The 25377-nt window shown below is 39.0% G+C and overlaps 1 protein-coding gene and 1 long non-coding RNA gene across 5 annotated transcripts in view; both read left to right on the top strand.

Annotated features, from left to right (window-relative positions):
• The window catches only part of LOC143886871 (putative RNA helicase SDE3), a 48100-nt gene extending 25310 nt beyond the window's left edge, over positions 1 to 22790 (top strand). The window contains exons 1-3 of one of the 4 annotated variants that reach the window (XM_077391032.1): positions 12580 to 13646; positions 18411 to 18632; positions 21624 to 22788. In XM_077391032.1, the coding sequence (XP_077247147.1) occupies positions 12711 to 13646; positions 18411 to 18632; positions 21624 to 22568 (2103 nt within the window). In that variant the 5' untranslated portion in view covers positions 12580 to 12710 and the 3' untranslated portion in view covers positions 22569 to 22788. Of the gene's footprint in view, positions 1 to 12579; positions 13647 to 18410; positions 18633 to 21623 lie in introns of those variants that run through there. The other 3 variants (XM_077391038.1, XM_077391037.1, XM_077391033.1) reach the window with 3 other exon arrangements.
• On the top strand, positions 41 to 10124 carry LOC143886872 (uncharacterized). Its single transcript, XR_013253935.1, has 2 exons — positions 41 to 1074; positions 9970 to 10124. It is a non-coding gene; the product is annotated as an uncharacterized LOC143886872 (long non-coding RNA).
• Positions 22791 to 25377: the final 2587 nt, after the last annotated feature.

The following is a 25377-nucleotide window of genomic DNA, read 5'->3' as shown; positions in this document are numbered from 1 at the left end:
TTTTACCCGAGCACACCCCTGTAGAGTGAAAGAGTAGGCATAAATATGCTAAGAGGGCTGTCCAGGGAACAAGGAAGGGGGGCTAAATTTATCTTTTTGCTTGTTTTACCAGCAATCAAATTAGGGCTTAGAGAATAAGGGATTTTCTCATTTTGGGTGGAGAGAGGAGATTTTTTTCGTTGAAAAATTCTCAGAGGAGAGGGAGAGTAACAGAGAGCATAGAGAGAGTGAGAGAGGGAAGCTCCCATATCCGCCGGTCATCTTCCCACCACCAGTCAACACCTCCATTCTTCTTCTTCATTTATCTCTTTCTTCTCAAAGCCCATTTCACCCAAACCTTTTTTTTACCGCCATCAAAACCTTCTTCTCCGGTCGGATTCTCGTCGGAATCCGGCCACAACCTCCATTAAATCCGGTCATCCACCATCTCTCCCATTTTCATTAGCCATCAATTTCAACCTCAAACCCTCTTCATTTACCTCACCTCCACCATCATCTCCTCCCCCAAAAACCCTATCCATTGAAACCCACCTCTTTATCTCATCAAACCCTCTTTTCATCTTCCTTCAAAGCTAATCCCTAGATCAAAAAACCCCAACCCGAACCCATCCTGAATCTATTCCATTACAACCACCATCTCCCTATAACCCATTTCCTTCTCTATCTCCATCATCACACCCATTCCATATCCACCTTCACCTTCGAAAGCCTCTTCTTAAACCCCTATTCACAGCAACATCTCCGATTCTCATTTTCCCCTACCATCGAACCCCCTTCCATTTCCGCCCAACACCATCTCTTCTTCCATAAAATACAAATTGTTATTCAAAATGCCAAGATTTACCGAAATCCTGTGATTCACCATCAATTCCGTCGAGATTTCGTTTCCGGTAACCCCAATCTAATTTCAGCAATCTCTCCGGTGTGGCTCTTCGCATCTTCATTGGAGTAGAATTTGAAGGGGGTAGGAGCTCTTCCCCATCAGTAGGTTCGGCTACAAGCTCAATTCAAGCTCAAAATCTGTTTTTCTGCTCTAACAAGTTTGGGTGAAATTTGTCGGAATCAACAAATCAGGTATATGTTGTTTGGTTTTCATGCTCGTATGTGTGTTTAGCTCGTTCTTGCACAATTTATCCCATGGTACAGCCCCTGTTTTGTACAAATACAGCCCACGAGTCATTCCCAATTTTTACACAATACAGTTCATGATATACTCCCTGTTTTGGCGTAAATTCAGTCCATGTTTTGGTCTCAGTTTTGGCATAAATTCAGCCCCTGAATCAGCCTTGTTTTTAACACAATTTAGTAATTGGCTGCCCCCCTCTTCAATTTAGAGATTGATAAAATCATACATATCATGTCAGTTTAAGGTTTGAATCATTTTGTTGCTTACTGTTATCATCCATGCTAGCTTAGGGCTCTAAATTGTTTATACCATTTACTATTTTCCATGGGAATTTAGAGAGTTGGGTCATATCCTTGATCCAAGTTCTAAAATTCTATGCATGAATAATTAGAGTCCCTTTTTCCATGGTTTTGGGAAAATGATATCATTACAATTTTGTTTAGCAGATGCACGAACTCACATTTTCTATGGTATTGGACAAATTTTATTTTATTTTTGACTCTGTTGTTGTGGATTCTCTGTGTGTTATCTGATAGAAAGAACTACAAGGTATCCTTTCATTTGGTAAAAAAAATCTCAAGGACCTGTTTGGTTTTAAAGTGAATCATCCTTTTGCACACTCATTGTTTGGTGAAACAGGTGTAAGAAATTATTGAATGGGATTGTCACTAAAGAGGTTTTCTACTAAGTTATCTCTGTTTGCTTTGCATGTATAATGCCCGATAATGCTGTGTGGTTCTTTGCTGCGCCCTCTTCCGTGCTTTGTTGAATTGTTCTTATGGTCACTTAATTTGTCAGTTACAATTGTTTTACGTTTGCTTTTCTTCTTAGACTTGGTGATTATGAGTATGTGAGATAGTTTATACATATCCTATTCATTTGGATTTGAAGCTTTATCCTTTTTTTGGCCAAAATCACCAAAAATAAACATATTAATATTGTAGATCTCGTCGAGCCGGTCAGTTCGACATATGGCGGCCCAAATTTGGCCAAAAGACGAGAGAGTTATGCCCGTTTAAAGTTTTCAGTCCATAACGTTGTTTTTGTTCAAGTTATTTTAGAAATTATCGTGTCGAGTAACTTTTGGGCTGCTTCTGGCCGGAATTGTTCGAAACTGTCAACTGGTTCGTTATAATATTTCCCAAAACTGTCTTATTGAGCAAATATTTTCATAAATGCTTTTTAATATGTCAAAAACTACTTACAAGCTTCAGTTTTTCTGAAAAAACTGTCATTTCTGCAATAGCAGCTTGTTGACCATTTTTAGTCTATTTCAGGTCTGTTTCGTCCGAAGCCGTAGAAGGGAAAAATGTTCTTCACAAGATTTTCTAATACTTTGTCCTTGAGCGAATTTTTCCAGAAACGATGTTTTGAGTGTCAAAATTGAGCTCGAATTTTCAGTTAAAACACTAATATGTCTTTTAATGGCGATGGATCGGAAGAGACCATTTTCCGGCCACTTCTGGCCAGATCCAAACGAAGTGGTCAACTGAGAGAATGTCTCTTATGCTAAGATCTACGATTTTGATTCGGAGAGTTTTAGATGGTTTTGATGTTTGAGGGGTCCAAAAGTCGGTGCAAAGTTGCATTTTTCACACTATATGTCATAACTGTGCCATTTCTTGAAAATCATCGACAAGTTGAGCTCTATTCAATTTTAATGATTGTTTTTTATGTTTTGAGCTTGGTAGCAAGTTTTAAATCATATATTGAATAATTTTCATGAATTGTCTGGTATTTTTAACCATTTTTTGTGAAAATATCATGTTGGGTGAAAATTTCACCTTTTTTTTTTTTTAGATTGTTTTGAGCCTATATTGATTCTAATGCTTGTATTGGGATATGATGAGCATGCTAGCAAGTCATAAATCATATATTGATCAATTTTCACGATTTACTTTGTATTTTAGAGCTTTACTTGTGAAAATTGCATGTTGTGTAGAGTGCTTTCAATGTTTTTTTTTTATTTTTTTATTTTATGTTAAATGAATGGAACCCGTGCTACATGTCAACCTAGACATCTAAACTTCTAAGATCACTTCTAAATCATGTCCAGACCTTCCAAATTTCATGAGTCTCATTTTAGAGGACACACTTTGTCTCATTAGAATGTTTTCCTTTTTTGGAGACAAGTCTTGTCTCATTTAGAGAGTTTACCCTTTAGGAGGCTTACTTAGCCTCATATTAGAGTCCCCCCTTTCTTCTAGCAAGTCTTTAGGCGGCATGCCCTGATTCATTGGTAGCGTTATTAGCGATTCTTTGACTCATTTCCCTCCCATTTTGGTGGCGTTAATAGAGAGTCATTGACTTGTTTACACTTTTTCTTTAGTGTTGTTTTGTTTAGGAGTCTATCTTTTAGACTATTATTAGTTTGTCCTATGGCTAGGAGTTGGTCCTTTAGAGTCGTTATCATTCTTCTTTGTTTGAGACTCACGTAGTCTTATTGGAGCATTGCTTGCTTGGGACCTTAGATCGTTTTCTCTGTTGTTGGGGCACTAGTTTACATGTTGTGGATCGTCTCTTCGAGACGCTAGTTGCTTGTTCGAGGTTTCCCCTTTAGCTTTAGGGTTTTGCCCTAGTTTGTGGCTGTACTTGCGTGTTCCCTTTAAGAGTGAAAACTTTTTAAGATAAAAAAACATTGTAATCATTTTAAAATCCAAAAACACTTGAAAACTGTAAAAACATAAAAAAACATTGAAATATTTTAAAATTCAAAAACATTTGAAAATCAGATAAAATTCAAAATCATCTAAAGTGTTATAGTTTTAGGAGCGTACTAGGAAAGTTCGTTTTCGAACTACGTTGGCTTGATCCTCTTCTACGAGGTACGTAGTGCAGTTTGGGATCATTATCCCAAGTCCAGCCAAACTTTGTAAATAAATCATTTGAATTCTTTAAAAAACACAAAAATCTTTTATAAATTTTTTTTTTTCAAAAAGCTCATCCTTTAGAGTTAGGAGTTTGTCCTAGATAGAGTTTTTTTAGAGTTAGGAGTTTGTCCTTGATGTGTTGTTTGATTGTTGTGTGTGTGGTTTGTGTTTGTGTTAGAGTTAGGAGTTTGTTACGCCTCCGTCCGGTCAGTTGACGATCCACATCGCCGACTGATGACTAGAATATGGTGCGTTAGTCTGCCCTTTGTTTTCTTTAGAAAACACAGCCTAGTTACACATAGGTTGAACCACCTGCATTAGCTAAGGGCTAACCTGCATTTAGTTAGGGCATATAGGGTGTCCTAAAATCTACAATTCACTGGAATTTAAATAATCACTCAAGAAGGTTTAATAACTAGTCCGGTCTTCTAGATGGAGTCTAGGGCTAACCTGCATTTAGCTTAGGGCTAACCTGCATTTAGTTAGGGCATATAGGGTGTCCTAAAATCTACAATTCACTGGAATTTAAATAATCACTCGAGAAGGTTTAATAACTAGTCCGGTCTTCTAGATGGAGTCAAGGATAGAAGTCTAGGTGTCTTAGGCATCATAGCTTAGAATTGGCGCGAAAAACTACGTTGCTCTGATTCTCGTGGAGGCGGGGATACATAGGCTTCTTTGGATGAACATCAGACCACCCAAGGACTCGGGCTAAATTGTTTAGAGTTTAGGATTTGTTGTGTTGTCATGTTGTATGTTTTGTTGTGTTTTCTTTCTTTCTTGTACAGACTTTATACCTTTAGCTGCTGCATGCATGTGTTTGTCTACCAGAACTTAGACACCAGTTAAGCATGTCACTCATAACCTAGTTGTGACTAGGCGACACTTCTTCCATTTATTTTGTGCGTGCTTGTTATTTCATCCCCTAGTCATGCATGATTAGGTAGACGTCTTCCCGGTGATATTTTGTTCCCATTTCACATGATTTTGCCCAAAATTCTTTAGAGTTAATGAAAATGGCATAAGAGACCAAATGCTTGCACTCGGATGAATTGGGGGTGCTCTTCGGACCTTCTCCATTCGTTATCAGGCTCGAGCCCATATATATTTTTCGTTATCTATTGCACAGAGGATTTGATCTTGGGGTTCCATGGCCTATCCATGGATGACGATTCTGAGTTATTTTAGTTACGTCTTGGTTTGAGGATTTATCCTTAGATCAAGAGGTATATCATTTATCACCACTCGTGTTATGCTGTGCGGGTGGCATGCGTTTTGAGAGTTCCTTGGTAGAGCTCTCCTTCACATGTGGAGATCTTTGAGGATTGCAGGGGGATCTCGCGTCCTCGGCTCTCGTCCTCAGGATCGGGGTCCACACCCTGAGGGTTATTAATCATTGTCATCTATGAAGGCAGAAGTGTCATTTGTCATAGGATACGATGCAGCAGGGCGAGGAATTCAAAGGGGCTAGCATGTTGGTTCGAAATTTCTTCAATCGACGACACTTTAACCCTCAGGTGGGCTTTGACAGCATCTCCAACTGTTGTATTTGTGGCTCCAACCTTGACTGGGTAGCGCCAACCTTTTTGGATTTGCTCGATAGTGGTTATTCTACCTAAGAAGCTTTCTTTTCGTCTGGAGTTTTCAATAGCTGTTGTCGGAGATCCTGGATAGTATTAAGCCAAAAAGGTAGTAGAGATAGGAACTCGTGGCATCCTCCTAGATCCTTCCCTCGATCGCTAGGAAGTCAAGAAGATTTGGAATTATTGACACGTCATCTCGATTTTAGAAATGGCCATGCCGCGGTAATCAGTTTGCTTCAAATCAGAATGTGAGCGATTGGAGGTGCTCAAAGTGTAGGTATAGCAACTTTGGCACAAGGTGAGTTTGTAGAAAATGTTTGGAGCCGAAGAATAGCATAAAGGTAGATATTGGCAGAAAGGCAGATGTTGGCAAGGTATGGATCCAGAAGATGCCTCACAAAATCATCCTTGAGCCTTCTAGGGAAGGTAACCTTGTAATATCTATACCTAGCGAAGTGCTTAATGATAGGAAAAAGATTTTGAAAAGTTGCTTAATCAGTACCCTTGAGAAACAGAGCCCTCGTGGAAGAGCTTTGCTTTTGGGCTAAAAGACAATGGTATTTGCCACAGCTTAGCAAACCTTTTTGCTTGAGTCCTTTATCTGTGCTCTTTTCTTTCGATTCCCAGAGTCAAGCCACCTCTATTCTTCGAAGGGGGGAGATGCTCTGGGAGGCTATCTTGTTTCCCTGCAGCCACGGTCTCCAATTTTAAATACTGGTGCAAGATCGATGAGACTGAGATTCTGTAATATCCCTCGTCATGCCTGGTCCCTTTCCACGATGGAGTCTCTGGGTCAACATTTCGGTTAGATTTTGGAATCTCAATTGTCGGGTAGCCATGAGCACTGTATGGAATTCGCCTCTGTCAAAGTTTTAACTCCTTTATGGAACTGTTTTCCATCATTCCTAAATATTATGGTAGATTCCATGATTTATCCCATCGGAGTTAGGTTGGTGGAGGAGCCTTTAAAGCCCTTTAATGATTCACGTTGAATCCCTTCCGGTGGTGGAAGCGCCCATTGTTGGGCCCCCTCCAGTAGTTTCTGGGGGTAATTTGGTCATTTCCAGTGGGAAAGAGCCGTTGGACTTACCTACCCCTGATTTTGAATTTTCTTCAACCTCGGGAATGGCCATTCAAACTGATGCATTGAAAGGTTTAGTCCCATCATTGAAAGGGTTTTTGGTCAGCCCTAAAGCAATATCTGGTCAGAAGTTCTTAAAAGCCAAGTCGAGTATTCTTATGGGGAAAGGTTCTAGGAAAGATATATCTGACGGTAGCCTTCATCCTGTGTCAGTTGAAAAGACTGTAAAGATCAAAAATCGTTTTTTCAGAAGGAAAAAGAATAAAATAGTTTCGAAAAATGCAAATAAAAGGCTGGAAACCTTCTATAATTTGTATGGAACATGGAATGTTAAAAATTCTCATTCCCCCTTGCACAAACACCCGTTTTTCATCAAATCAATGGAGGATGAGCGGGTAGCAAGGCACTTCAAATGGGTAAAGGATAGGGAGGAGGGCATGAAGAAGTTGGAGTCTATGATTTCGAGGAAGCGTACGTTTCAATCGCAGGTACCAACGGAGGAGGAGGCTTTGGTAAACGGAATTGATGAAGATGTATTTTCTAAGGAAATTGAATCTCTACTATTGGATCTGCAGGTATGTTCTAGATATTGCTGAAGTTTATAGCTGTAGGAGGTTGGAATAGATTTTTTGTATGTGCTTAAATGAATTGTTTTTTGGGGTTAAGGTAGGTGTGCCTTTTGTGGGCACCCCTTTGGGGCCCAAAGTACAAAGATGTGACAGGGACTCCTTGTCCCGGTCGTTTGTAGGTTCTTTTTATATATATAATACAATTATTGTCGCCTTTCAAAAAAAAAAAGTTTCGAAAAATGCAACGTCGAAAAGGCCCTGTGCCTTCATTAAAATCACTTGGCCCCAAAAAGAAAAATCATGTCATCAGGGGCGGGGGCGAACATCGAGAAAAGTATTTATTAGCCACAAAGGGCGGTTTGTCTCTCTTCAGAAGGAACCTTTTGGGCTTCCGTAAGAGAGAGGAACCAAAAAATCATATCCTTGCCTCCAAGTTTAATCTTCTTCTGAAGGATTTCGATAAACCCTTTACTCCTCCTCTCCCTTCTATGGCTTCTGCTTCTTCTTCCTCCCTAAGGATGAGGAAGGCAGTTTCGTTCGAGGTGGGTGACTTACAATTCCTTCGAGATTTAGAATATAATGAACAATTGGCGTCTGACGAATGTCTGACTCCCAAGGAAATCTCTATGAGCATCTTGAAACAACAATGGAAGCAGTTTAAGCGGGAAGCCATGGTTAACAAAGAAAGATTTTTTTCAGTTTTCAGGAAAATCAGATCCGAAGGAAGTTTTCGTCCATATTTACAAGATGGATTTTTTCCAGAAGGCTCTATCAGATGAGCGTCAAGCACGTCATCAACGTTGGGAGGAGATTAAGGCGGCAGAGATTGAACGGTTAGAAAAGTTGATAGGTTCCTCAGAAGGCGTCTCCCAGGAGTCAAGGGATTCTCTTGACCGGGAAGTTAGTTTATAGATTCAGAACCGGATAGGCGTGGTTGAGGATAAGCAGGAGGCGGATTCTAGATTGATGGATTTTCTGGAGTCGGAAGAGGATGAAGTTGTTCCTCGTGAGGAAATGGACGAACTTTTGGCAATAGGAGATGTCTTTGGAATAGGTTATGATGACAACCTGAAAGCCACAAAAAACTTATTTCGTTCTATGGGTACTAGGAACTTGAAGGAGTGTAGAGAGGTTGGGAAGAAGAATGAGGTTAAGGGAGCCGAGGGTAGTAACCCTGTATAAAAAGCCTTCTGCCCCCTCCCCCCCCCCCCCCCCCCCCCAAAAAAAAAAAAAAAAAGAAGAAAAGGGGTAGGGTAAGGGGAAGAATGAAAGGAGAAGACAAAAAATTTAGGTTGAGGAGAAAAGGAGGAAGAAAAATGAAGATATGATAGACTAGTGGGAGAGAAGCAATGGTTCTGTTCTAGATAGGTTTGGGAGGTATTGACGGTTGTGAGGAGAGGCTTTTCTTTCTGATGTTTAGGGAATTCGAAGGTTTTAAGTTTGAGGCTAAGGAATTTGAAGGATGTACTTCCCAAGGAATCCACTGATTAAAGAGCTTGATGATTGACGTGTTACACATCCAGAATTTACCTTCTACTACCGTGGCTTGAGAGACTCGTTCTTTCACTTTGTTTTTGTCTGGATGCCTTAAGCTTTGTTCTTCCTGGGAGTGCATTAGTTCGGAAGTGTTGGGATTAAGGAGGCTATAGTCATTTGTTTTTGGGCCCCAATCACCCCAGAGTCTTTGAAGGTGCTGTCTCTGAGATTCTAGGTCGACGGTCAGCAGTAAGCAGTGACCTTAGCAGGCTCAGGTGGTAGATATTTTTTGGTTGTAAGAAAATATAAAGGATTCAGAATAGGAATGTTTATATCCCAAAGTAAATGTTATGTTTACTTCATTCAGGATTGGTCCCGGTATGCCAGTCCAGTCCGTTTTAATATTTTGTATGTAGATTGGGACTACTAGTCCCTATTGCTATCTCAATATTAATGAAATATATTTCAAAAAAGAAAAGAAAAAAGGATATGATGCAGCTGAATCATGATTAGATATGCGGGAACCATAGAAACAGGAGGAAGTTAGAATTGTCAGTGCTCAAGCCCTTTGTGTCACGCGCTAGTAAAGGTGGTAATCTGTGTGTTATATGGTCTTCATTGTATGCTACGAAAAAACATAGAGAGCTCTGTTGTTAAAATCTTACGATTTATGATTTGAATCTTATGATTCAAATCGATTCGTGGGATGAACGATTCAAATCGGACGAAGAATCTTTTTTCGTAAAAATCTTACGATTCAAGTACGATTCGACTTTAAATCGTGCAATTTTTACGATTCTGTCTGTTTTGGATTTTGAGAACTGATTGTGATTTCAAAATGAAAATCATTTCAAAATACTTTGTTTATTGCTGACATATCTTTGTATGATGATTATTATAGATGTGAGTATGTGCTTTGTTTACTGTTGTGATAAATTATATAATGAGTTATTATATGATGAATATAGTTTGTGCTTTGCTTTGTAATTTATTGTGCGATGAATATGGTTTGTGCTTCGGATTACTAATCATGAAATTTTATATTTAATTTAATAGTTTCAAATGGAAAATAGATAATTTTATATTTAAACCGGCTCCCACACCTTGCAATATCACTGGGTCAACATAGAAAAGTCGATGACTACTCTAAAACTATAAAGATTGGACACCCATGGCTTTCTAAACTCAGAAAACTCAAAACTTTTCTTCATTTCCTATGGTAGAAGCAAGCATACTCTAAACATCCTTGTATGTTCAATTTCAGAGACGCCATCTATGCTTTTCCTGATGCTAAATGAATACACCAGATTGTAAAGTGACATTTGTAAATACCTTATGGTCCATAACTGGCAGGATGGGAGGGAGTCGATACTAAAAGTTGCAGAGTCCAAGTGACACCTTATATTTTTGTATCTTCAATTCTGCCTAGCTAAAATCCCTGAAAGTGCTTGGTACCTGATAGTCATGTTAGGCATCGTGAACATGCAGTCTGGATTGATTTTCATTTACAGTCTCAAAACAATCTTTCAGCCATCTGATCAATATTGGACATCAGATAGGTTTGAGAATGTCTGACATCATTATTCAATTTGGGCATTTTCAAAATGGACTCACTTTTTCTGTAAATTACTCATAGTTTTTTAAATTACTGTGCCCTATTTTCTTTTTTATCTTATGAAAATCTAATCAGAGTACAGATAATCTAAGTCACTGTACACTCCACTAATCTCCACACTCCACTAATTTTCCGTTAGAGATGTTGATTGGAGAAAGATGTCTACTTTGAATCCTTTTCTTTTCTCTTCTTTTTTTGGATAAAGGCTCTGTTTCTTTGGATGAAAAATGGGTGTAAAAATTTTACGCCCATTTTTAAATTTTAAACCCATTCTAAGAAGATCAACTCCGCTACGCTCGGAGTCAAGGTCGTAACAACGTATACCAAATTTCTTTACTCATAATAATGAGTATATATCCAAGGGGAAAACAGGATTACACTCCTTTGCTCAGATAAGAAATAATATGCCACCTTATTGCTCCATGGCTATGCAAGAGGGCACAAGAAAAAATAAACAAAATGTTGTTGATCCCCTCTCTCCCTCCCTCCCTCCCCCAGGCACAGAAAAATTCTAACTTATTTATACCATTTTTCATTAATTAGGGAGAATAATTCTCAATCTATGTAAAGATTCAGTTAGAAGTAGGGATCAAAAGCAAATAAAAGCATTTCATCAACAGAAACAAATGATGAAAATGCGGTGCTTCTTTAACTTTAAAAAAAAAAAAAAAAAGTTCATCATACAACTAAAGATGCCCTCTAGGAAACAGTGGATTCCAACTTTCTTAAGCAACAATGGAATCAAAGCTTTTGTAAGAATTAAAGTATCCATGGGAATGGCAACATGAGTGTTAGCAAAGATCTTGTGCCTCTAAAAGTGTGTTGATTTTGGACAACTCAGCGAAAAGAAAAGGCTCTTGCTTTTACAACTTTTGGATACGTAACTTGGGTGGCCCGTGACAAGCTCTAAGCTATTTTAAAGCTTATAAATTTAAATGCCAGTATATGGGAAATGTGTTGGGGTTCCACTCAAAAGCAATTATCCCACTTCACACAAGTGAATGGACTTCTGGTATAGTTCAAAAATGTGGATATCATCTCACTTCCCTCTTAAGAAAAGTTGATAATATATTTGGAGAAAGTGCAGCAAAATCGACACTCACTCTTCAGAGATCCAAGGAATGATCAGTGTAGAGAAATCTAAATATATGTATGCACGTGTGTTCTCACTGTAGGTAAATTAAAAGAATAGAATATTTTAGTGTGCAAAAAAAGCAGCAGTAATAGTGCCGAAGGACCCATCTATTTATATTAATCTTATTATAATTTGTTGAGTTTTTGAATAGGGTACTCATATTTATGCCCTAGTGCTATGATGGATACACCCCCCATATTTTAAATTTCTTGTAGTGGCTGAACCCCAAATAGAAATAACAAACGGTCACAGGCTTTTTTATTCATGAAATGTTGAATGTGCAAGTCGATATGCCTTTGCTAAATCTTCTTAACATGACCCTTAATCACATAAAAAATCTAAAAAAAATCACCATGCCCACACACGATCACATTTTTCTCTCTTCAAGTAATATCGATATGAACTATAAACAATGGCCCCCTCAACATATGGGCTTCATTCATTTACTAAACAAATTACCACTTCTAACAAAAGATGAAAAAGAAGGGCATTAGAGAATCAGTTCCCTTCAAACAGGGGAAGGCTGTTTTTTCATTTCACAAACTCTGGCAACTTTCGGCTTTAAATTTTCAAATGGATGATTAGAATCCACCGTAACTTTCCATTCCTTTATGACGTTGAATTCGCCTGCTTTAGCTTTGCCTCTACTATCACTCCATCTTTACACCTCTCTACCTTTTAGCGCGAAAGTACAAACTACGCATTAAATTTAGGGAAATGTTATCAACACTAATGTATTTTGATGATGGCACTCCTCACTTTATTAAAAGTAAGGTATGACCCGCACCATAAGATGAACCGTCCATTATATGAGCCACAGCCTAAATATGTTGTGCCACAAAAATTAATTCCATTGGATGATCCTAACCCTCCGATCACTGTGGCCCATCTAATGGACGGTTTGGATCATCCTATGGTGCAGGCCATACCATACTTTTATTAAAGTGAGGAGTGCCCTTATCAAAATACAGTATTGCTGATAACATTGCCCTTTTAGAGCCGTCCTTTATCCGTCTTCTACTGACAGAACCAAATTCGTTCTTCGTTCTCCACTTACGAGCTTTATAAAACCGATTCAAAAACCTTAGAATCTATTCTCTCTCTCTCTCTCTCTATACTATTTACAGCCCTGTTTTTTTGGACATGGAATTCTCTTCAACCCTCTACCTTTACTTCCCTTACAAGAGTATCATGTTCTCCAAGGTTTTGATGTTAACCCATCAAAAAAGAAAGAAGAGGTTTTGCTGTCTTAAAAATGGCGTATTCCACTCTCGGATCGCTCTGCGTAGTAGCTGCGGCGGCGACCGCATTCTGTTACCTATACTCGTTGTGGGCCGTCCCATCGAATAAACCCGACCCAGGTGCTCCGAAGAAGAATCCTCCAAACGTCGAAGAATCGCTGCCAGAAAAAAGTCCCAGGCAGAGCGGTCCTCCTCAGCCTACTTCTCTGAGGAATTCATTAGATATAAAATGTGCTCCATCAGGCTCAGATCCTCCGAGTACGCCCAAAAGACCACCTGGATCACAAAAAGGCGTTAGCAATCCTCCGAGTCCGCCCAAAAGACCCCCTGAATCACTAAAAGGCTTTCGCAATCCTCCAAACGTCGCTCCATTTCCATGCGAGAGCGTTCCTCCTGAGCCTTCTTCTCTGAGGAATTCAATAGGTCCAAAATGTGCTCCATCAGGCTCAGATCCTCCGAGTACGCCCAAAAGACCACCTGGATCACAGAAAGGCGTTAGCAATCCTCCGAGTCCGCCCAAAAGACCACCTGGCTTTCGCAATCTTCCAAACGTCGCTCCATCTCCATGCCAGAGCGTTCCTCCTGAGCCTTCTTCTCTGAGGAATTCAATAGGTCCAAAATTTGCTCCATCAGGCTCAGATCCTCCGAGTACGCCCAAAAGACCACCTGGATCACAAAAAGGCGTTAGCAATCCTCCGAGTCCGCCCAAAAGATCACCTGAATCACTAAAAGGCGTTAGCGATCTTCCGACTCAACCCAAAAGACCACCTGGACCACTAAAAGGCATTAGCAATCAGAAGAGTGGGCTTTCTGTTTATGCAATTCCTGAGCATTTGAAGGATTTGATCGAAAGGGACAGGGTACCTGATGTTCTGAGAAAGCCCTTATCTCCGTCGACTTATGTCGATTTCTTCGCTGCTCTGCTCTATGCCGAGGATTACTACCTCAAGGTAACCATAATTTACTTATTATTTCTCTTTCTTCTGTTTTTTTATTTCCCATTCATACTGCTGCTTTAGATTGAAACAGAAACATTATATGGTCAAGGTGAATGAACTGCTTCAGCTTCCTAAAACGTTTACATTTATCATAACACATAGCGATTAGTTTCAGCCCTATGACTATGGGGCATCTCTTTATAGTTAGAATGAGCATCTCGGTTGCTGAGAATTGTTTGAAAAGTGTCATGCCCCAGACCCAGCGTCCCTACGACCAGTGGCGTTTTGAGGTTTATGGTTTTTCAGTTTTGGACGAAACTCAGAGTCGAGAGAGGAGAGAAAAATGATGTAGAAGTCTATTTCATATTTTCACCCCCTTGTATTGCTTTGGACAACCCCTCTCAACTTAACCTATTTAATTTTAAGTGGGCCTATTAAAGTTTTTGCCCAACTCAAGAGGGGCACCTTCCTCCCTTATGTAACACGTGATATCAGAGATACATAGCAGCTAAAAAGAATATTAATTAATCCACAATTAAATCCAAGAACTATTAAATCTAATCCACGAGCCACGGTTGCTCGCCAAAAACCATAACAAATCAATTAATTGTTCCTCTCAACTGTCTGAATAAAATGAAAGTCTAATAAATGAAAGAAATGTCGCAAATGAAAACTCTAACAGGAAATGATCCTCTCTCGCCCCAACATCCCGCATCACAGCTACTCATTAAAATCTGTAAAAATGTGAGATATATTGGGGTGAGCTGACTCCCAGTACGTAAACAAGCTTCCTATATCAGATGGATGAAATAAACAACAACCGAATCATGAACAAGACTACAAGAGCATTAAAATAAAATTCAACAATTATTTTATAAACATGCATTGTATCTTGACAAGAATATCAAAACAACATTTCAAAATACACGAAGAAGCAAGATACAAAACAACCAAATACCCACTAGTCATAGCTATAGCCTCTGTCACCTCCCAAGTGACGGACAATCAACACCAGCTTCACATCTCCTATTGGCAACATGTTGGCGATCGGTCCAACGTAGTCACGGCCAGGTTTCACAGCCCCTATTGGCAAAGGTCGATGTCCAGTTTCACAGCCCCTATTGGAAGAGGTCGGGACCGATATCTCATGACTACACACCAATTTCATAGTCCCTATTGGCAAAGGTGGGGATACGATAACATAGCTATACTAGGGTTCACGTGAGGATATAGCATCACACCGGTCCCGTCGGACCCACAACAATTCCATGGAACATACTCAACAAGTTACAAAATATGAACAACTTGCAAATCATATGCAACAACACATCGTTCTTGATCCATTATTTTACTTTAAAACATGCTTTCAATAGAAACAACAATGCACATAGTTTCAACATGTCATATACATGCTTAAAATACGATTCATATACGAGAACGATAAATCACGAAGGAAACACCAATATAGAAATACTAGTTACGTACCAATTACCGTCATTCAATTCGCGTAGAGTGCGAATACAAGTCAATTGCGGCGGGTTTATGCTCCAAAAAGCACCCCCAAAAACCCAAACCTCAACCTGGCTCAATCGGTCGTCTTCAGTCGACCAAGGGTGAGCCCCCCCTCCCCCCCTTGCAGTCAGCCAAATCCGAGGTTCTGAAAATTTTCTAGGACCCGTCCAAATGGGTTCGGTCAACCGAGCCCTCCTTCGGTCGACCAAAACCTGCAATTCTCGATTTTTCCAGAATACACAGTTCGCCTTATTTTTCTGAATTTTCACCCCCCCAAAATCCCACATTTTCTTCTTGACACGTCAAAGAATACCCTAAGGCTCTAACCTTAGATTTCTCATGCTCGAATCTCCTCCATCACGATCCTTCCTCTCCCTCTAGGTTCTCTCCAGAAATTTCCTCCAATCGGGTTTGTTCTTAGAATAATAAATTGTGATTTATAGCTCTTTAAGTGTATTTATACCAACGTTACCTGGAACGAGGTTCGTTGCGGTACGCGGTACGGGAACGGGCACGCGGTACGTTGGTTAGCCGGTACGCGGTACGATGAGGGTATGCTTAGTTGGTTCGGTATTTGGGATCGCGGGTCGATTTGGAGCGCTAATTCGGATCGCTCTGGTACTCTCTATATGTTTACATATGTGTCTGTGTAATATTTCATACATTTTTTACAAGAATTGGTTGCCAAAGTACAAAGACCATGTACTACATACATTTAATTAAAAAAAGAAGCAAAAACCTCATGAATGCCTTACATATTTAGTCCAAAAAAAAATTCAACTCCAAAATCCATAGTTCCATACTCCAAAGTCCAAAGTCCAAACTAACATATATTGCATACTCCATCCAAAATGATAGCAACAAAAAATAACTACTGGGATATGAAATTAAAACATAAAAATATGACAAATGATAAAAAAACTAATCAGCTAGTGTGCAACATTGCATCTCTCTTTCCCTAGTCCAATGGAGTGCCCCCTCTTGTAAAGCTAGATATGCGAGTTTGTTGTAGTCCGGGGCGACGATTTGATGGCGTGCTTGAACTTGGAGAAGGAGATGGTCTTGTGCTTGAAGCCGGCATCGAAGCATGCAAAGGTGCTATTTCATCATCTTTTTCTGTAAAATCCTCTAGTCAAACAATGGAATCATTAATATTAGTATGTTCTGGATCAATATCCCACTTCTTAAAAGGTCCATCCTTATAAGTTTCTGTGAAGCGTGACTGCAGGCGAATATTTGAATGGATGAAAACCAATTTATCAGCACGTGAAGAATTCAGCCTATTTCTCTTGACATTAAAAGAATAAGTGCTCCAATTTCGCTCCACTGATGAACTAGTAATTGGTTGCGACAATACCTTCTTAGCTACCTCAGCCAACTCTGGAGTTTCTGATCTGTATGTTACCCACCAATCGATTGCATCCATGATTACAGCATCTGTTTGAGCAGCTGCCATAGCATAAAGACCTTTTCGCATATGAAAGACAGCAAATTGTTCACGTAACAATTTTGCTTCTTCCACGCTTTCTGATATCTTTGCAAAAGCTCCCATAACACCCTTAATCACTTCTTTATCTTGATTCAGACTCCTTCTAACTGTGCCTCCTGGTGCTGGCATAGCAAGGTACCGCGGATCATAAAATCGCGGTGTAAGTGTAAATCCAAGACAATGCATTGGGATATTCATTTTTCCAACCTCTTTAACACAATTTCTTCAACCTTGGGATACTTGTCACAATGATTCCCTTTTTTCATAGTCTTTTATTTCACCAAGCATATTGTCCATCATTTCATAAATTTCACCCATTTTTGGACCGTCACCATCACAAAATTTGATCAGAAAATAAATTGGTTTTGTGATGGCTAAGATACTATCCACATCCTCCCAAAAATCTTCAGTAGTTATAGTTTTGGCAACCAAAGCTCCCATTTTTCGCATATGTTCATCTCCATTCTTTACCAAGTCTTTCCATGTTTTGAGCACAATAGTAGTTGCAAGAGCCTCTCTACAATCAATGAGTCGCTTCAACAAGATGTAGTGCGATGCGAACCTTGTCTTAGCTACTTTCAATAGCTCTAATTTTGATTGTGCTCTAAACATGGCCAATGCATGGGTATGATTCAAAAAGTATTTCACAATTGCTTTTCCTCTTTTATACGTATTGTGGAACCATTCAAATCCTTTTGCCAAATCTTTAAAAATCAAATTTAACGTATGAACAACACAGGGTGACCAAAAGATATGCTTGTGTACCTTTTCTACCTCTTTTCCAGCAAGTTTGCAATTCGCCGCATTGTCCGTCACCACTTGAAGTACATTTGTCGACCCCACCTCTTCAATTGCTTTTAGCAATAATTCTGCAATTGCCGCACCTGATTTTTCTATTCCTTCAAAGTCTTCAGCGTATAAAAACATTGCTCCACGACTATTTACAGCCAGAATGTTAATTAGTAGTTGATGCCTAACATTTGTCCACCCATCTGACACAATTGATACCCCATGAGAATACTAAGTATCTTTAACAGGATGCATATCTTTTTCAACATTCCTTTTCACCTCATCTAATAACGTAGTTCTTGGTTTTTCAAAAGAAGGAGCCTTGTAACCTTTAGGAGCTCTGTTTATAGCTGAAACCATCTCATGAAATTGTGGATTTCTCAACACGTTAAAGGGAATTCCATTGCCACATAAAGCCCTTAATACCCTCACATCAACCGCATCCCTTTCCATTATACCGAATGCACTTTCAATTGCTCCTGGTATTGATGGTGCATGTCGTCGTGTAAATTTTATACCCATAGACCTTAGGTTTAAAATGAATTTACTAAAATAACCCTAATTAGTTTCCACAATTATAAAATTTGCCCATAGGTAAAAATTGACGGAAATACCCTTGGGCTAGGGTGTTTCAAAAAGTTTAGCCAATTTTGTCACTGTATATGAGTCCTGTCTTTGTTGAAAGGAAGCAAATTATGATCCGGATTGGTGTCACACTAGTTCAGTTGACATGATTTGGAAGAACCGTCTCTGTTGATCAGATTGTATTTCATTAAAAATTGATTATTTGTTTTGATTTTTCACTTTTGTGACAAAATTGCTTCTTATTGCTCCGTGTGCTTCATATTTCTGCTTTTAGTTCTTGGTGATTACGTTGCCACAAGATTGTAACAAGATTGAAAGCATGGGCGTTTCAAAAAGTTTAGCCAATTTCTGTTTGCATCATTATATCAAGTTATGCATATCTGCTTTCTTTTTTGGTTCAGAAATGGAGCGAATTCATCTTGAAGGGAGTCACTCTAGAGTTTCGTGAAGAGTGGACTTCTGGGAAGTCAGTGTTGAAGAATAACAAGATTGAAAGAATGGAGGGAGAGAAGAAAACTTATGTAGTTTTTGAGATTGAAACCATTCCTGAGAAGCGACCGTACCTTTTATCGAGGGATTATGTCTTTTTGCAACCTTCAGGCAAGGAAGTCAATCCCTTTCAGGCAAGTCCTTTAACTTCTACCGTGCAACTTATGAAGTTATGCAGTGCAATGAAACCCCAATTGTTAACTTAGGAACTAGAAATTGTATTTTCATTTTTATATCAAAAATGTTTTACATTTCAGATGTATGGTAACTTGTAAACAGCTCAAACCTTTCATGAATTATTAGTAGGTACCACCATATGGCTTGGACAAGACTAAGGATAAACTATATTCATCACGGACAGCTACGGTATCATAATTTCTTGGTAGCTGGATTACAAACCGTAAGTAGAACATAAGCTATTTTAAGGTCTGAACTCTGAAACGTTTACAAATTGCAGGATTCTGGAGCAGGAGCACCTTCAGTATAAGATTCTAGTTTCTTTAGCTGAAAGTGATATTTAGTGTTACCAAGTTGCTTGTACCTTATGCTTTAAAAACCTATTGTTTTACTGACCATGAAATAAGGATGAGAATGATTTGCCGAAAGCTCATCTAAAAATGTTGTGTTTCTCAACTTCCTTTTCCCTGAGGTCCAAGCTTAGAAAGTGCAAACATCATAATGAGAATTCTTAGACAATCAAGTGGACACTGTTAGAGAATTTTTTTTATGAATGATGAATATTTGATGATAAAGCATCATAAAATGATAATAGTAATGATAAAAAAATAGATTTTCTTAAGAAAGCTTCCAAGGGAAAATACAAGAAACAACAGTTTACAAACACTTTTTTTAACTCTTTAAGGTGAGATTGAACCTGCATGCTTGCGACACAAAGCACCTTCTAATTGAGCTACAGGTTCAAATGTTTTTTTAATCTGTCAATCCTTGAAGGAAGATCTCTCTTTAATGAAAGTTTTCTATTTTCTATTTAGAATTGATCATCTAAGTAGTAAGCCTACCCCAAGATGAGTTCTCTCCTATTCCGACTTCCCCAGAGCCTCCGGAAAGGAGGGTTAGAACAGCGGATAGAAAGCAGAGAATACACTGAATCGGTTGATGAAAGGGTCGGGTCTTTCATAAATAATGATCCCATAACCCTGAGGGCTAGTTATCACTGTCATCTCTTAAGGCAGAAGTGTCATTTGTCATAGGATATGATGCAGCTGAATCATGATTAGATATGCGGGAACCATAGAAACAGGAAGAAGTTAGAATTGTCAGTGCTCAAGCCCTTTGTGTCGTGCGCTAGTAAAGGGGGTAATCTGTGTGTTATATAGAGTCTTCATTGTATGCTACGAAACAAGATAGAGACTGGGGGATTATCTTCCTTTTCCTATAAACCTTTTTGATGCGGATTGTAGGCTCAATAAGAGCCATATTTGCCCATTAGGACTTTAGGAATTTATTTCCATGTTATTTAGTTTCTAGGAGTTTTATTTCCTTGGTAGTTTTAGGCATAGTTTTGAAACTCCCATGCGTCCGTGTTGACTCAGGAGCGTCGACTCCCCCGAGTCGACACTCCCCCGTGTCGACTCTTTTTTACCTTTGAGAATGTCTGATATCATTATTCAATTTTTGATGAATGATGAATATTTCATGATTAAGCATAAAATGATAATAGTCATGATAAAAAGTTATTTTTCTTAAGAAAGCTTCCAAGGGAAAATGCAAGAAACAAAAGTTAACTAACACTTTTTTCTTTGTATTCTTTAAGGTGAGATTGAACCCGCATCTCATGCTTGCGACACAAAGCACCTCCTAATTGAGCTGCAGGTTCAATCCCATAACCCTGAGGGCTAGTAATCATTGTCATCTCTTAAGGCAGAAATGTCATCTGTGATAGGATATTATGCACAATCATGATTAGACGTGCGCTGAAGATGGACTTTGTGACGGGCTAATAAGGGCGGTAATCTGTGTGTTATCTAGAGACTTCATTAAATGCTACTAGAGACTCGGGGCTTATCTTACTTTTGGTATAAACCTTTGCCATGGAGAAAGAGCCCTTTCTCTTAATTCACACTTGTTCTTCAATTTGGACTTTGTTTCCTCCCTGGTTTCTTTCCCATCTATTTCTCTGTTGCTTCCATGTTTACTGAAGGCTAGGTTCTTCCTGCCTACGCGAACTTGCCTTTGCTCCATTCACCTCTAATGTTATATGTTCATCGTTTTCATCACATTTGTTACCCTTCACATTTTTCATTCTTGACCTTAACAGTTTGTAAGAATGATGGTTTAGTTGGTATGATTGAACAGTGAAGCTGAAACTTCTTGACCAGCCTGAAAATGGCTTACAAAATCTACATCCACCAAAAGGGGATGGATAAACTATTGGAAACTACGCAGGAGACCAGGACTAGCTACATTAATTGAAGCTTCATGCACATCATTGCATGGTCTAAAAACCTGATCAATGCCTTGGAATATCACCGGGTCAAGAGAGAAAACTCGATGACTACACAAAAACTATAAAGATTGGACGCCCATAGGTTTTCTGAACTTTAAAAATACAAGCTTTTCTTCATTTCCTATGGTAGAAGCAACCATTCTTTAAACTTCCTTGTATGTTCAATTTTGGAGACGCCATCTATGCATTTCCTGATGCTGAAATGAATACCGTAGATTGTAAATTGACATTTGTAAATACCTTATGGTCCATAACTAGCAGGATGGAAAGGAGTCAATACTAAAGGTTGCAGAGTCCAATTGACACCTTATATTTTTGCATCTATAATTCTTCTAAGCCAAAATCCTTGAAAGTGCTTGATACCTGATAGTTATGTTAGGCATCGTGAACATGCAGTCTGGATTGCTTTTCATTTAGTCTCAAAACAATCTTTCAGCCACCTGATCGATATTGGACATCAGATAGATTTGAGAATGTTTGACATCATTATTCAATTTGGGTATTTTCAAAATGGACTCTCACTTTTTCTGTAAATTACTGTTAGTTTTTGAAATTACTGTGCCCTATTTTCTTTTTCATCTTATGAAAATCTAACCAGAGTACAGATAATCTAAGTCACTGTACGCTCCACTAATCTCAGTGTTGATTTCTGAACTAGGGAATTCTAACTCGGGTGGTAAAGAGCAAACATGTATATACAGAATTCGGAGACGACTTCCATTCCCAGCATTCAGCAACACGCAAATATGACGTTAGCTTCTCCTTCAACAGGGTCTGTTTAAAGCGATCTCACCATGCAGTTGCTGCTGCAATGGATCTTTCATTTCAGATCCTCTTCCCTAAGCCTGTCACGAGGACCAATTACCTCAAACCTACTTCTGTATTTCTTTCCTCCCACAATTTTCATCAGGAAGAAATCTCTGCCACCCAGCAGATACTGAATCTCAAATCTCCTCCACCTTATCTCATCGAGGGACCACTCTCCAGAACTGGACTGGTCATTCGAGAGGCAATTCTTCAAATTTACAGAACCTTTCCAGAAAGTCGAATTCTCGTAACATCTCCGAAGAACAGTACCTGTGACTATCTGTTAAGAAGTTTGAAGAAGGAGATTCCTGAACAGGAACTGTTTCGAGCCAATGCAGCGTTTCGAGAACTCGAGGATGTGCCAGACGACATTCTTGCTTGGTCTACATATGAAAAGAACAAGGAGTGCTTCACTTGTCCTTCGCTCAAAGATCTCAAGAAATTTAAGGTGATAACCTCCACCTTCGTGAGTAGTTTCAGGCTTCATAACGCGGGCATTAATGCAGGCCATTTTACTCATATTTTTCTGGTTGATGCTTCTAATGCCATCGAGCCCGAAGTGATGGTGACTCTTGCAAATCTGGTGGATGAGAAGACGGCAATTGTGGTCACTGGTTGTTTGGGTGATTCTCCGGAACGGGTAAGATCTGATATTGCTCGTAGAAAAGGATTGAAGAGATCTTATTTTCTGCGTCTACTCAATAGTGAACCATACTCGAGCCGCAATCCTATGTTTGTCGTGCATCTCCTGGATGCAGAATTAGATAACAGTGTTTCTGTGTCTAGGGATTTTTGAGCTCTTCTGGTAGAGTTAAAAACTGTGGATATCATCTCAGTCCCCTCTATGAAAAGTTGTTGATATATTTGGAAAAAGTGCAGCAAAATCCCATGCATTGCACAGATGGATTGATACTCACCCTTCAGAATGATCATTGTATAGAAATCTAAATATATGTATGCCCGTGTGTGCTCACTGTACGTAAATAAAATAGTTTGTTTTGGTGTGCAATAAAAGAAGCAATAATAGTGCCGAATGACTCATCTAATTATATTAAGGGAAATGATTTCAGCGCTCCCATGTTTTGATAAACATGTGCTCCACTTGTTTGTCGTGTAGGATTTAAAGGGCTTTAAGAGCTTTTTGAGACTTGTATTTTTCCTCTGACAGCCCTATAAATACTACACGACAGAAAATGGAGCGCATGTTTATCAAAACATTGGAGCGCAGAAATCACTTCCCTTTATTAATCTCAATATATTTTGCTGAGTTTTTGAATATGGAACTGATATTTATGATCACTTGCTTTGATAGATACACCCCATATTTTAAATTTCTTGTAATGACTGAATCCCAAAAAAAAAATCACATGCATCTCCGGCTTTTTTATTCATGAAATGAAGCATTGGTTAGCATTTACGTGCTGTGGCTCTCTAAATTAGTGTGCCTTTTTTAACAGATTCTCTCGTGCAAAAGTTTGCTGCGAAATGGCTTTCTGTGAAATTGCCTAGCAAATCCCTAGTATTTTCTTACGGATTGAAAAAGAAGCCTCGCCCCTATCTTTTTTTAAGATCCTTAATACGCATGACACTGTTGTCAGGTTGTCTATGTCATTTACCAAGTGGGCAAAGCACGGAGTTTAAGGGATTGTAAAAAAATAAAAAACGGGAAGGTAATCAAAAGCCTAAGCTCATCTCTGTCAAACTCTGAATGTGAAAAGTTCCTCTAACGGAGTTAGAGCGAACCTACATGGGAACAAGGTTTATATGTAAGTTGTCAACCAAGAATCAGAACCCAAACCAAGCAAACCAATGAATTTAGGTAACAGATCCCAACAGCTTAATTGGAACTGCAAGAAAATGCTCAAAACAGTCACCACCACACATGATCACATTTTCTCTAAGCAAGTAATATGGGTATCAACTATAAACTATAACCCTCTCAACATATGGGCTTCATTCATTTACGAAACAATTAACACTTCTTACAAAAGATGAGAAAGAAGAACATTAGAGAATCAATTCCCTTAAACTGGGGAAGGCTGTGTTTCATTTCACAAACTACGGAAGTTTTCGGCTTTAAATTTTCAAATGGATGATTAGAAACCACCTTGACTTTCCATTCCTTTATGATGTCGAATTCGCCTGCCTTCGCTTTGCCTGTAGGATTGCTCCAGCTTCATCTGCCACATTTTTCTTCTTAGAAGCAACCTGCATTTTTTTTTATTATAAGCCTCAGTTATATATGGAAATGAAAAACAAGAGAAACATAAGTTGCAATCAGGACCGGGAGAAGCAATCCTACTCATAAAGAAGTTTATGGTTCTGATTAAAAAAGAGTGAATAACCAAAAACAAAAATATATATGAACCTAATCAGAATTTTAATTTCCAGTTAATCTCCACATTTGACCCAATCTCAGAATTTACAGCAATTGTGTACATATAAGGAGGTCACCAGAGTTAGAGCTTAAGCAGGAATCTCTAACGCAAGGTTCGTGATAAATTTGTGTTATTTGTGATGCTTGTCATTTTCTGGTTATAGGTAAGCTTCGATGAATTGGTTAGTTCCAAAATTTCAGAATGCCACTTCCCTGCACATGCTCCTGCTTTTACACTATGCAACTAAGGGGTAGATGTTCCATACCGAGAGAGCTCCTCACAAGCTATGCAATGTGATTGAATACAGTAAGTTTATGGAGGATATAATTTGACATTTGCAAATATGGGACGTCTTGCTCAAGATTCATACGGATCCCTTGTTGGTCGGATCCTACTTTGGGAGTATGGGTCACTACATTATGATTTGGACAGTCCATTAGAGTTTATTTTCACCTCCTCCCTCTGTAGTAGGCATGCGCCCCCCTAACAACGTGAACAGAGGGCAACTTTAACGCTTTGTGAAGTCAAATCACGTTACGGGGTGGTTGGAATGTGTAATGGGCTTTAAATTATCATCGCCCTTTTTAAAAGAGAAATGCTAGATTCATAGGAGCCCTTGCAAAAAATCAGGGAAATGGCGTCCTAATTGGTCAAAACTCCTTTATGGCAATTATAACCGTGATTTTCTGAGCATCCTAAATTGGTTCTTACCAACGAAGGCGTCATTTCCCTGATTTTTTGCAAGGGCTCCTGTGAGTCTAGGATTCCTCTTTTTTAAATTAGAAAATTGGTATGAAGGCCAAAAGTGGGAGAGACCACAATGACAATGCGACATGTGTGCAACAAAATTTTTCTTTTTTTTTTCTTTTTTTTGGTGGAAAACGCTCTGTGACGTCAAACGCGTTAAGGTATAATCACGTCACTTGAGATGTTTTTTGGCGAGTACCCATTTGTCCGGTCCCCTGCTCCGTGTACTCTCAGTCTCCTTAGCATTACTCTTCGGATCTAGGACGGGCTATCGTTTGGGTAACAATTTGACATAATATCGGATCTTAAGTTCGGATTCAGCCGTTGTGCCCACTGCCCGGCCCAGTGTCATATTCTGTACATTAATATGCTCGGATCCACTGAATCCACCGGACTGCACGGGTCCATTTACACCTCCACCTTTTGGCGCTAAAGTACAATTCTACGTATAAACTATAAAGCAGTAAGTCTTCTAGCCCT

Source organism: Tasmannia lanceolata, unplaced genomic scaffold (genome assembly GCF_043159265.1).
Source record: "Tasmannia lanceolata isolate RefF3 unplaced genomic scaffold, GAP_Taslan_0.1 ptg000011l, whole genome shotgun sequence".
NCBI lineage: Eukaryota > Viridiplantae > Streptophyta > Magnoliopsida > Canellales > Winteraceae > Tasmannia > Tasmannia lanceolata.
Note: the sequence above shows the minus strand (reverse complement) of the source record. Positions and strands in the feature narration are given on the sequence as shown.